We start from the raw sequence: 14,747 nt of genomic DNA on the forward strand, positions 1-14,747 counted from the left end.
TCTTGATAGAAGTCACATAGAAGTGAGAAGGAATCCTAAAACTCCCTCTTTAGAAGGTTCTCATAGATGGTGATGTCCCCATTTTGCTCACCTCTCTGTGCCAATGGTTACCAAGACAAATAGAAGACACAGACAGTTGTATATACTTGCCAAATCTATAAAAAATCTAAAACTTTACAAACACTGTAATATTGTCTGCAATGTGCCTGCAAAAAAAGTGTCCATGTTGCCCACAACAACTAGATTCTTAATTCTTTGCTTCTACTACTACTGCACAAAAATAGAAGTATAAAAGGTTGCTGTAGATCAGGTGTGATGAATGTACAATATGCACCTACCTGCCCCAGGAGATGATGGCTCAAACACACTGGAAGAGTCGCTGCAGGCATTGGACGCTTGCTCTGACAGCTTCTTCTTTGCACTTCCTTCGGATGACTTGTGAGATTTTTTCTTGTTCTTCACCAGAATTTTATACTTCAATTCCATAGGGCTTGGAAGAGGCACCCCTGGTTCAAGCTATGGATTTATAAGAATTTTTATTACAAAAATAAAGAACTTCAAATAACATAATGAGACATTCAAATTTTCCCCTTCACCATAAAAAGTTAATTCTATAAAAAGTGACTAAACAAAAATTGTTGTATTTCAGCAATCAACATACAAATTATTATCTTACCTGATACTTTTCTAGTGGTTCAGTCAGAAGTCCATCCCCAAATATTTGCTTGCAGTATTCGGCCATCTTTGCTTGTTGTTTCGGTCTGGAAAACATAGTAATGTAATAATGCATTTCTTCTCTCAAGGGACTATAGAGCTGAAGAAGGCCATAGAAACAAAGATTTCATATTTCCATTGGGAACCCAAAGTTGTGTACAAATCCTTTTGGTCCAATGGTATTTACAGGGCTGGATTGCTTATAAGATCAACCTAGTTGATGAGCGTTCAAAGGTTAGTGGCTACTAATAACTGGCAGAACACATTGCATGTTGTTCCTGCTTTCGGTTCAGGAATGGTGAGCTGGTAGCAATATTTGACAGGCTAGCACTGTATGACATCTTTAGTTTGTATCTTTGATGCTATCGGGGGTAAGGGAGAGGTACAAGCTACTGGCCTATGAGAGAAAAACTCCACTGCATTACTCTTACATATGATAGCAGTCATCCCCAGTCAACAATTTAGTGTTCCTCCAGTGGATCACTAAATGATATTGGAAGATCGCCGCACACATTTACAAGATATTCACCTAAGAACATCATGATCAATTCTCTTGGGCAGCAATAGTCTACAATGTGTACATAGCTCAAGGCTAGATGATTGTTGTTGGAGATGAATGTTTGTGATCTTCTTGGGCAAAAACATAGCATATTTACAGTGGTCTCTGATGTAGTTCTTTGATCTGTCTTGGTGAATCCACGGACAACCACATTTATTTATTGTTAGCAACCATTTTTGACCCACTTCTAAAAAGTTGCCTTGCATTAGTGAAACTCATGGGGTTAGTAGGTTAAGATAGATGGATATAATGAAAAGAATTGGTAGTTGTATTACATTGTTGTTACTACCGATCTGATGTAGATCAATAGAATCTTTGACCTTGAGATGTTTATTTTATTTGTTTGATATGTTTGTGTAAACTAAATGAAAATTAATAAAGAAAGTGAAACAAAAAGTTGTTTAAAAGTGGCTGTTAATGCTGAAGTCCGGGATAATTAAATATAGTCTAAATTTACAAGCCATGTGTGGTCCTATTCTAAAAGTTGGGTTCCTTACATTTATATCTGCACAAAGATCCGGCATAAAACAATTCCTGCAGTTTGCATCTTGTAATAATGGCAGGTCACTGCTGCTCTTTCTTCTTGTGCACAGTACCGGGTCTTGTATCCATCTATAGTAGGTGGACCTGATGGGTTCTTCCCACAGCTCTGATCTCTGCACATATGAAGATGTCATAAAGGGAACTCCATCTGGCTTGCTACATCTTCTAACACACACTATGAAAACCTCACAGTATGTATCACAGTAACCAATTGCAGTATAGGATACAAGCCTGTGCATCTGTACGAGACTGAGAATAAAGCTGAAGTTTAGCTTTAATTAGAATTTTCTTGCTCTTCTCAAAAGACATTTAACTGAACCTCACAGTATTTGGCAGCCTGAAGCTGGTGGCATTTTAAGGAATAATAGCCCTTTCGATTATCTTCATCAATTGACTTTTACATCCAAAATACTGCAAAAACAATAAAATATTTTGCAAGGAGACCAAGGAAGAGTGATTTCACAGTTGAAATAAATCATACATGCAAATGGCTGATCTGACTGTCATAGAAAGGATTGCAGATCCATGGTTTATTCTATCAAAAATCTTTGGATCAGACAGACAGTTCTTCTTAGTTCATCCCCATCTTAGATGACATTAAAGTTTTATCCAAAATCCTTTCCAAATGTTTGAAAGCAGAACGAAATCTTGATTAATTTTATTCTGTCATGCCAGACACAGAACAGGCCATTCACAATGAGCACTTCCTCCCGCAGGCCCCGTAATCCCTTGTCCGGAGAGTGTGAGCTCTACATTGGAGATGACACTGTTTGGCTTGGGGGATTGGGAAACATGTGTCTGAATGCCGAGTTCTCTCTGCTGACCACACAACACTGAAAGCTAGGCAGCTGCACAAAGTCATTCTGACAAAATCCTCTGGGGGACTTCTGACTATCCATAGCTGTTAAACTGACTTCCTAGGAGAGTACAGATGGATGGGAGTAATTGTGCAATGCTAGAAAGATTCTTAGTAAGCCCTCAAGTCCTCTCCTGTTGCCTCTTCTGTGCCATGTCCTTCTGAAAGAGGCACCGAAATGAGCTCAGATTCTCCAGAGAACAAACGGAAGAAGTAACCTAGTTTTCTTTGGCAGCGTTCTGCCGTATAGAGCTAATATTATTGAACAGACAGGTCGTCCCATCAGGGATTGAGAGAACAGATGGGTGACCATCAGATTGGAAAATCAAAATAAATAAAATATATCCAGTTCATTTAATAATCCAATGAGCAAAGGCTGTAACTCAAAGCAAACAGACAGAATTCATCCTCCACTTATTTGACCAATGTACACATATTTCTCATGGGTTACTACCTTTTAAATATCACTGCTCTGCTTGGAATATTATCATAGAAGACTTAAAGTGAACTGGACCTGGTCTACAACATTTTTAAGGCAGCAATTATCTGGGAAGCAGTTTGTGGTAGCTTTATTCGTCTGCAACTTAATCATTGAGTCCCTTGGACCTTGGATCCTATGCATAGACTGTACATGGGGGTCCGATTTTGTCTAGGAAACAGGAACACCCAATGCTATAAGGTGGAAAAGAAGACAGTTTGAAATCGATATTTAATATGGATGGTGAAGTCTTTAACACATTTTGTGCCAAGATCCCTGTGCCTGATCCCCATCAGGTTCCACCCATAACTTTTGGGCAGACTAACCCTTTAAATGAAACACTGAAAAGAAACTTATAACCATGATCACTTAACTTTTTTAAGACCATTACCAGCCAGGCCAAATTTTATTTGTTAAACTCTAATGAGTAATCTGAACACCTCAGTTATGATTTTAAGACCATGTGATGCTTTCATTAAAAAACTGGTCCATTATATTTAAAGTGGAAAAATACTATTGTTTCATGAATGGCTCACATATAGCAATGTTCTTTTACCCACATTGGTCATGTATGTATAATATTGTTAAATATTGGTTAGAGGTATATAACGCACAAACTGAGGGAGTTAAGGGGACAAGAAACACAGGGAGCTGGGGTCATGTGTTCATAATGCACAAAGTACAGGGGTCAAAAGAATGTAATGCACAAAATCCAAATGTTAGGAGTAGTACCGTTGTATGAACAATTTGTTTGGTTCTATTAGAACTGAACAACATTGTTGTTCAAGCTAACCTAATTAACCTATTCAGCAGCTGGAACGGCCTCTGACAAAGGCAAAGAAGAGGATGTCATGAGGATGTCATCCTGAGTTCAAGATTCAATAGAAAGTAACAGGTGTCACAAGAACACTTGTGCCCATTGGATGATTTACCCCTTTCCCTTGTTCCTATGACAAAGCTAGGATTTACACTTAAGCTACGTACACACTTCCAATTATTATCGTCGGAAAACGAACGACGAACGTTCCTGCACGATATATATGAACGATCGTATAGCACCGATCCTGCACAGAGAGGTAACGACACGATCGTTCGTAGATATTGTACACACAATAGATACGATCGTTTAAGCGATAGAGGAACTATGTGCACGACAGGAAAGTGAACGGACGTTCGTTCATCACGCATGCTCTGACCATGGACGATCAACGAACGACCGTACACACGAACGATGTTCAACGATCGTCGCCCAATCCGATCCGCCGGTCCGGTCATTCGTTTACAACAATTTTCCTCGTTCGTCGGCGTCGTTGGTTACTTTTTTACGAACAATTTTTTGCCCAATCGATCGTTCGTCGTTCGATTGGAACGATAAAAATTGGAAGTGTGTACGCACCTTAACACTACTATCAGTTGTCACTAGGACAAATAGAAAGTTGAACACACATCAATACAATCTTAACAGAAGGTCTGACCCTTCCCACTGTTTATTCTTGACAAACAGATTAAAGATAGGAGGGAACACATAAGCAACTTTTCCCTTTAAAAGAGATAAGATTTTGGATTTTTTTAGCTTGGATGAGAGACCAATATTGTCATCCTTTTTTTTAGATTCCATTGCAAATGATTGGGTTTTGTAAAACAAAGATTGTATATAAACATATTAGAAATGTAAATCACTGATTTAAAAACTAATAAAAATAATCTAAAACAATTATATGTATGAAAGTTATATGAGAGTTCTGTTTTCTTTGACTTTTCTATCTTTTGCCAAAATTAACTGACATATGGCATTACAACACAGTTGGTGGGTTGATTAAATTTGCATTTGCAAACAGACATCAGACATTCTCTTAATTCTAAATATAATCACATACACAACTTAGAACATCAATTTGTGCTCTGATCTAATAGTCCTGAAATAGCATTGGTAAATACTAACGATATTGTTTTCTCCATGTAACATTTTTCGATTGCACAAATTTTGCAAAACTTCCCTTACATTGGGGCTACTCTGCACTGCAAGAATTCAATGTGAGCTTAGATTTACAGGGAATGTAAAGATACATTTATTTATCTTATCAATGTGTTCCCACAGGCGTCCCCGTGCAACTGCTTCCCATGGCATTCCGTAAAAGCCATGCTGTGCTGCGGTTGCAGCCATGACGCATCCCATACTATACAGGACCAATAGTCCTGCATTGTAAGGGAGAATAAACAAGGAAATAGATAGACAGACAGAGGGCTTAGGCAAGATATATCATTAAAGTTGTGAATATTTACAAAGGATTTAAATCAACAGTGCATAACACAAAATATCTTAAGTTTAAACCCTGCCTCACAACTCCTGTGGTCTTTTTGGGATGTTTAGCTAAACAATAGGTTCCTGTATGCACTGGATTGTAAAGAAATGGATGACTTTAAACACTTTAAACAATGGTCTTTATCCCGACGTGTTTCGCCATAATGGCTTCCTCAGGGGAAGTTGACACAAAAAACTAACATAGATACAAGAATACAACGATTGAATACATAACAACTAAACCATAGAAAGGTATATTAGGAGATCATTTTTGAAATTTTGAAAAGAATTAACCCTTGAAGTGCAAGGGAAACCCTACTGCACAGGTAGTTTTTTTTTTTTTTTTGCAATTTTTGGAGTTCCACTTTACCCTTCCCTTCATTCTAGGGAACATTCCACCATCTTGCAGAAATGTGAACAGCATAGTATGCAATAATTTACAATGACACAGATTACTCAATGTAGACATCTACCTGTAAAAGTTGCTATTCTTTCTTGAGTAAAATGTGCAGGCTCCCGCTGCAGTTATTTTTGGAAATGCTAGTTTCCTGGTTATTATGCTAACCCACTGCCCTATAACAAGTATGCATATTGGGAAAGGCAGATCCCATCCTCTTCATGCAGCCCTCGCACAAAATCTGAGAAAGTATATCACACTACAGAATAAGCTCTGTTTCTTTAAGTACAAGATTAACAGGTGTATTCTAATTAGGTAAAGAGCAAGCCGCCCTGAAGCGATCCAGAAAATTAAAAAAAAGGCTACATTGAGGATGGTACCTAAGCAAATATTAGTTCCTGACATATGTATTGTTCAGAGGAAACATTACCTGGCACTGTTTAATTAAACCGAAGATGAAGCTACATGAACAAATAGCATTTTATTAATGTTTTTTACACCTTTATATAATAGCTTCATTTTCTAATCCAATGCATTTAATTGTAGATGGTCGCAGCTGCACAAATATATATCATTCTAGAATTTTATGAACCAGTTGTTTCAATAAATGTAATGCACTTATTATTACTGTGCAGGAGAAGATTATGGAAACATGCTTGGTTTATAGATTTGCTTATGAAACACAAAGGTGAAGAGCAACCTGAACGTGAAATGAAATTAACAGCAAGCTTTCTACTTACGAGTCTACGTGATTTTCAAAAGACAGGAGAATTGGGTATGGTGAGGTCTTAAATGCACACTCAGCAATAGCTTCTATAACTTCCTGCAATTAAAGTCAAAATTTAATTATTTTTTTTCCAAAGCATAATATATCTATATACTCGACATTTCCTGCTCCACAGAGAACCACACCATTTTAGAATATGGCATGCGATTACCATAAATACTCAAGCATACGCCAACATTTTTTGTAACTGAAAATTAGAAAAAGAATTTTGGTTTATACTGATGGCCACTAGATGGTACTGTGTCCTCATGTTAAGTGTATAATAAACAATGATGGAGTTTGTAACTGTTTACATATGGACACAGTGCCATCTACTGGTGCACAAAATACTTTAAGAGCAACCGACATCTTGGGCCTGATTTATTAAAGTTCTCCAATGCTGGGGAAAATACACTTTCATCAGTGAACCTGGGTGATTCAGCAAACCTGCAATGGATCTGGTCCATGATTGAAAACATTTTCTAACAAATAGCAAATTTTTAAGAAATGTTGGATCACCAAGGATCACTGATGAAAGTGTATCTTCTCCAGCCTCAAAGAGCTTTATTAAATCAGGCCCATTACATATATGAGTCTCAGGCCTGATTGAACAGAATTAAATATTTTTTCCAGCACAAAAAGCATAGGTACATTAAAAGGTAGGTTGTGGTATGTCGGCAGCCCATTCATAAATGTGTGATGTAGCACACATTTACATACAATATCACACTGCAAAGGTCTGAATCTGGACTCTGGTCCCAAATCACAAAGCTGGCACGGAGCTATATCTCCATGAGCAAACAATAAAAATTATGTACATATATTGCTTCTGTAAATATGGTAATCCAGCTTTCTGTGTACTCACTGTTTTAAATGACAACAATAGGGAACAAACACTAGTAATAGGCAATCACAAATAGACAAATAGTGTATGAATCAAACAACATAATATGCAGTACAAGAAGAATCACTCAATCATCTATAATAAATGGCTTCACAGTGCTTATTCCTCCCGGACAGAGTTTAATAAGTGTAACAAATACAAGGGAGCATGCCGAATCAGTGACTCTCGAAGATTTTCCTTTTAAAGTTCCAAATATATCTGAATATGAAAGCAAGCATATGATGTTTGAAATTCACAATATATTGTTTCATATTAGCGATTATTATCCTCTTGCTGGTTTTAGGCAGTGTTCATATTTTTAGTGTTCTGCTGTAATTAAAATCTTCTGTGTCTTTCAGTGACGTAGGACACTGGCTGGTATTTAGAGAGTCCTTAACTGCATGTATAAAAAATCCTAAGACTTCTGATGAAAAAATACTTCCACTTACCCTGCTTACAACCTACCTTGTTGCCCAATTTACACCCTAAGTGACCATTTTTACTAGCCCTGCTGCTCTGAAGCCACCAGCACTAGGGAGTGCTCCTCTACTTTTAATTGGGTTGTGCAGCCTTCTTGAAGAAACCAAAGGTTTCCAATGGTGAATGGTAAATGAAAGCCAGGTTTTTGTTTTCTATAGACGCTCTGGTAGATCTGTACAAAAAAAGATCTCGGCTCTGCAGAAGTAAAGGTAAGTGTTTTTTTTTCAATTTAACAATAGTCCCGCCTTAAAACCTAACCCTAAAACTAAAAATAATCTCCCTTAATCCTAGACCCTAGCACTATTCTAAACTAGGCTCCCCCAAAACCACTAAAACACATCCAAATAATCCTTCTGTAAATGCTGTTCTATATAGAGCCACCATACCCAGTATTTACAACTTTGCCAACAGGTCTATGCTGAGCACTGAGTGATATAAAAGTGATAAGTAAAGCTAGGATTAAATTTAGGATAAAGGTTAGGATTAGGTGCATGGTTCACATGTTTTGTTTTATTTTGTACCTCAGAGTAGATTTTCCCTAAAGCTAAAGCTTGTCTATGAATGACCTGATGACTGATCTAGTAAATGTATGTTGGGGATCATCCAAATGTAAGTCCTGTTACGTCAGAAGCAAAATTTCTCTCATTTCATGCTCATTCATTCTTCAAGTCACGGCTAGGTCCAAGCTGTTTCAAGTCAATAAAATGGATCCTATACATACAGGTAGTCTCTGGGTTACATACAAGATAGGGACTGTAGGTTTGTTCTTAAGTTGAATTTGTATGTAAGTCGGAATAGGTACATAATTTTATTAAATGCAATTAGGACAGATGTTTGTCTCAACATATAATTTACTTTTACTTTTCTGTGCATGCACAGCAAATGCCCAAACATTTTCAAATACAGTACAGCCTTAAATAATTTTGGTAGAACTTGATGAAGAGGGTGAAGATGAGCTCTTCTGCACAGCACTGTACAGTACACAATATCACCGTAGAAAGCCATCACTCGTCAGCACGTCTGGTGTACTGTTTTGACGAGAGACAACTTCCTGCTATGTACATACAGTACAGGCAGGCTTCCTATTGCAAATTAATGGGGGCGGAGAAACGCCCCCCTCTGCCCAATCCAGCCTCTGTTCAGTCAGGAGCAGTAGCTGCAGGGTGGGGGCAACGTGGTAAGGAAGTGAACCGCCCCATCAAGCCTCCGTCCTGCATATGAGCTAGCAGGGAAGGCCCTTTCATATCTAGGAGGAGTCCTGGATGTCCTTAACTCAGGAACTACCTGTATTTCTAGAAAGCACACCGTGTACAAACCACAAGTAGACATGTGTGTTATACCTTAAATAATATTTCAGTAGTCATGGTGAAGCCATGAGTAATGACTGGCTCCTCTTCTGCAGTTCTGCCCTTCCAGCAGTCCAGTTCAACACAGCGGCAACCAGCCAGAAGAACTTGACGATACATCTCTACTGAAGAGTTCCCAGCCAGCTGCCCCGCTGTAAAAGATGAAAGAAAATGTAGAACATTAATGCTAACTATGATTTTTACCATTCTACATTTGATTATATTTATTTGAAAATGTAGTAGAATGCAAGGTTTTGTGTACGCAATGGCTTCATAGCAGAGCTCTTGTCCTGGATATGAGATGTGCAAATGAGTTTCTAGCTTACTTTGAAAAAAGCCAAAAAAAACAAGCAATGGAAAATGTTTGCAGGAAACACAATAAAACTAAATCTGTACAGGGCCTAGATATACACACACTTATATAAGTATACATAGATAATAGCACAAGTGGCATGATGAAAAAATTTATTATCCAATATCAATAATATTTTTCTACTATCATTTCATACAACTGATGGTGATTTCAATTCAATTAAATATATTTTCTTAGTAAACACTTCATTTTTAAGCATAGGTCTTCTTGCCAACTTTTAAAGCAGTACTCTATTCAAAGTCTGCTTTTCTAGTGTACCCCCCACCCCTCCACTTCCTTGCTAAAACATCCTTATTTCTGTAGTCCAGGCAGTGACACCATTACTCCCTAATGATCCCTGAGGATGCCAAGTACACCACAGAAGATGCAGCATTACAGCAGGGGATAATCTTCTTGGTGAGATTTGGGCTACTCAATATTCTCCAGGATCTTGCCAGAAGGAGTTTGACATCACTCAGTGGAAGACTGGGAAATTGTGTTTTGTACATTTTTATGTATTTCATTTTCTATATACATAGGTGTCTGATAGCAAAAAACACATCTAGATATGTGGGCTGTGTCTCCAAAGTACACCGAGCAAGCAAATAAATTTGTGTATAACACAAAAGTCTACATTGGAAATATTCTTTGTTACAGTTTTATTTTTTTATTGGTTTTGTAAATATATAAAAAAGAACACTGTTTCACAATGCGTAATAAAAAAGTAAACATCTGTTCGTATATTGATTGGGAGATAGAGGTTATATTTTAACAAGAGAGAAAGGTTATAATTTCCTATTGTAACACCATTGTAAATTTTACGTGGAAAAACAACACTGTTATTGGCTACCTAAAACTGAATGCCAGCAAAAAGGTAAAAATATAAATGAAATACATATACCACAAAGCTGTTTTACCTTCCAGTGGGTTTGTATTTCCAACTAAATATTTCTGAGCACAGTTCAGCAGGGCAGGAGATCTAATTTTCTTTGTCATGATTTATTAACACTTACAGGTCTCCTCCCCACCTTTATCTTGCAACAAGACAGGGAAAGGAAAAGCAGCAACCTAATGATTTTATCTATCTGTTGGTCTGCTTGAGCAGGTTTCATGCAATAGGGTAGAGTGCCTCCTTTTACATCTCCATATTCAAACTTGGGACTTAGTGCTGTAAAGGCAAGATCGCTAGCCAACTAGCCAACGGTGCTGTCCATTGTTGACATCATGTCCCTTAAAACCTCCACCCCAAATTCCCTACATGGACAATTGACCAAAATCCTTGATATGGTGAACTATGGTCTTATTATTTGGATATGGTTTAAGAATGAAATGACTCAAGCAAGAATTAAGGGGGAATAGGGTTCTAGATATGAAAGGTCATGATCTGGTGAGAAAATTTGACATCAGGTCTTGGTGGAAGGTGATAGTGAGGAGATATAGTAAAATGGCACACAGGTAAACACATTTTAGAAAAGGATTTAGGAGGGTCAGGAGAACATTCTTACATGAAAACCCATGTGCATGCAAACCATCCTAGCAGCACCAGACAAACTAAGATCTGATCAATACTCCCAATATATACTCATTCAACCACCCCTCCATCTGAAATAAAGATTTGTTTTTGCTTATGTGTACTAGGTTTTTTAAAAAATATTATGTTTATTACTGGTATATCCAGAGCTAAAAATACAATTTTACCAGGCAAATATACCGTAATATTTCTTCTAGAGCCATTTTTGTTGCCATTACCCTTATTCTTTACAGACATCAGTAGTAGAAGATGATATTTTAAAAACAGAACTGACTCTACCTTTATCGGACAGCAATTTGCCTGAAATGTTTACTGCTGTACCTTTAGCTAGCACATAGTGCTCTGTAAATCCTTTTTATCTGTACCACTAATACTAAAAATTGACACAATTAAAAAATAATAGAAAAAACCTTTACCTTTCTATAAAATCTTTGAACAATTTTAGACACTCTACTTTTATCAAATGGCTCAGACAAATTGCCTGAAAGGAAATGTCCTTTGCCGTGTCTTTAGCTAACACTGCTAACAGTGCTTTGTGAATCTGTTTTATTTATACCTGTAAAACTAAGAACAGCATTATCCCCCCCACAAAAAAACAAAACAAAAAGCAAAGAAACAAAAAAAAAAAAACGTTATTTCCATATAAAATCTACAAACTATATGAGCATGAATGTTCTTATTAGAAAATATGTAAAATGTAGATCTCAGTTAATCTACTATTAGTCTGAACAGGGATGATCTTTTAAGAAGATGTGGGACATAAATTTAGATTGCTATGCCAAATCTTTTTCCTGCAAGAATATATAGATACATAGATCTTAAGTGTACTGTATTTTATTGTAGTAGAAATAAAAGTTGTATATAAACACAGAAAAAGTAAAAAAGAAAACTCTGTCTAGGACTCAGTAGCGTATGTCATAAAATCAAATCACCAACTGTTCTATTTCTTCAAATAGGATTACAGATGCTGAATGGATCTGTGCACATTTTTAATAAAGGATTGCCATGACCCGTGCACAATCTCACAGCTATAATTTAATCTTATAAGACTATGATTCTCATGCATTTGTGGAAGATCAAAATCTATTTCTGACAATATTAAAATGCATGTTTCACACCTATTCATTTCACGCAATTACATCCCAGCTGTCTCTTATTTGCGGGGTGCATGTAAAGCATGTTTCACGAATAACTTGGTAGCATTCTACGCAACATTCTGTGTTCCAGACAGGCTAGGAACCGCATTTTAAAATGTCAGTTAGAAAAAGAACAGATTACTTATTCGCTGTTGAGTTTTGTTTCTGCTTGCTGCTAAGTAAAATGAGGCATGTTCTGTTAAGTGATCCATATGGTAATTATTCTAAAGAGCCAAATCTGTAGGATCATAGTTCTAATAAATACATTTTATGTCACCTCCTAAATGGCTGTTCTATCACTTAAAAGTACATTGCGACTGATGTTTTTCATGTATATATATATATATATATATATATATACATACATATAAATCATTGGCTAAAATTCTAAACTTTTTGCATGTAGTTGTACCGGGAACTAGAATCTTAAGGGGATCATTGCTATCTGAAAATGGGCAGCATGGTGGCTAACTGTTTAGCACTTGTAGTGCTAAGATTCCAGATTCAGATCTAGGCAGGACACTATCTGCATGGAGTTTGCAGGATCTCTCTGTGTTTGTATAAATTTCCTACCACATACACACGATAGAAACTCCATCCAAACATTTACTAATGACTATAAAAGGGTCATTTGACTGGGCTTGACTTTGAGTAATATGTTGTACATACATACATAATAATGATTACCTATTTAGAAAAAAAACGAATATTATTTCAACACAGAGCAAAAAAATTTAGCATAGCAATGTGTTTGTATCCCATTAAGTCAGTCTTTTGATCAGGACACCCTAGACCAGGCGTGTCCAAACTTTTTGCAAAGAGGGCTAAATTTGGTGAGGTGAAAATGTGTGGGGGCCGATCATTTAGCATGTACTCAGGGTTAGTGTGGGTGTGGTCTGTGCGGGTCCTGCACAGCACACGCCCACCAGGGTGACGTGAGGGATTCCCTGTGCATAGAGTCCGGTGTCAGTGTGGGCTCTGTGCAGAGCACGTTCTTGGAATTAGAGTGGGCGTGGTCCGTGCGGATCCCACACAACACACGACCACTATAATGACGTATGGGATTCCCTGTGCACACATGGGGACTCCCGTCCTGCTGATTATGCCCGCCGAGTAGCGGACCGATAATTCCAAGGCGGTTGATCAACTCTAATGAAATATAAAATAGCTTTTTTGTAAGCGTGTATTTTATACTGGGGTCAACAGTGCTGGCGGGCCGTAGATTACCAGACTTTGCACCAGACTTTGAGCATGCCTGCCCTAGACAGAAGGTTATAATAAAGTCTGTGACCTCCCTGGAAATTTTACCGCAGCTAAACATTATACGTAGCCTAGTTTGAAACCCATGAATTACTTTGGCATTTTTTTTTTTTTTTTTTATTTGCCCTTTCCAATGCAATAAAATTCTCATTTTACTGCTGTTCCCCTCCATAGGGCCAAACATGCAAGCTTGTTTAATTGGAATCAGCATGCTTGTATAAGCAGATCTACCAAACAGGTTACAATTTTCCTTTAAATTGACTAATACAGAGATGAAAAATATACTGTAAAAGTACATTTCTTCTCACCTGTGAGGTAGGTATTATGTGAGGAATTAATAAAATAATGGGAAAGGGGCTGAGACATATCTTCATTTAAATCCAGTTTCTCAGGAGGTACTACTCCATTTTCTTCTCCACTTAGATACCGCATAAATCCTTCCACGGATATCTGACCTATAAAACAAAACAGTCATTAGTAAGTACGTAAAGGTATATGTATCAACTTTGGGATATGTTCATTTGAAGAAAAACAGTGGTTTTATTTCTTTTGTTGCCACCAGCCACAATCAGGACATTCCAACCGTAAAGTTTACATGTCTATTCTTGTACAAAAGGAGGGGTAATACCAAATGACCTTAGATTATTCCTTTTAGTTTTATTTATTTTTACATTTTATTAACATTTTATTAAAGCTCTCCAAGACTGGAAAAACAGTATATCATGAGAGAAACTAGGGGATCTAACAAACCAGGAACAGATTTATTAAAGTCTATCTTCTTCAGTCTTGGAGAGCTTTAATAAATGAGGCCAATTGAGTCTGGTAAAATTGCAAACCAGCATGACATAACTAGAAAACAGACCCTTCATATGTAATGACCTAATGTTGTCACACCCATGTACACATTTAATTACAAGCTAAGCATAAAAACACATATGTCGAATAACACACACTAAACAGGCCATTTATAAAATGATAAGATTAAAACAAACAACTTATGTTTAGATTATTTTATGTAGGCCTAGGACAACATTAAATTTCTTTTTTTTTAACTAAAGGGTGTAGTCTTTTTTAAAATGTAATTTAGTGCTTAATTGTAGAAATAAAAAAATATATTGGTCTCACAATGTAGGGAATTATGTTA

General features: G+C 37.0%; 1 protein-coding gene across 1 annotated transcript in view; it reads right to left on the reverse strand.

Moving 5' to 3' along the window:
* Positions 1–14,747, reverse strand: part of PLCB1 (phospholipase C beta 1) — a gene marked incomplete in the record, with an annotated part of 348,446 nt that overhangs the window by 84,757 nt on the left and 248,942 nt on the right. Inside the window, 5 exon segments of the mRNA XM_072409642.1 lie at positions 339–516; positions 677–761; positions 6,590–6,672; positions 9,319–9,476; positions 13,912–14,058. Coding sequence (XP_072265743.1) covers positions 339–516; positions 677–761; positions 6,590–6,672; positions 9,319–9,476; positions 13,912–14,058 — 651 coding nt within the window.

The sequence above is a fragment of the Pyxicephalus adspersus genome, chromosome 4 (assembly GCF_032062135.1).
Source record: "Pyxicephalus adspersus chromosome 4, UCB_Pads_2.0, whole genome shotgun sequence".
NCBI lineage: Eukaryota > Metazoa > Chordata > Amphibia > Anura > Pyxicephalidae > Pyxicephalus > Pyxicephalus adspersus.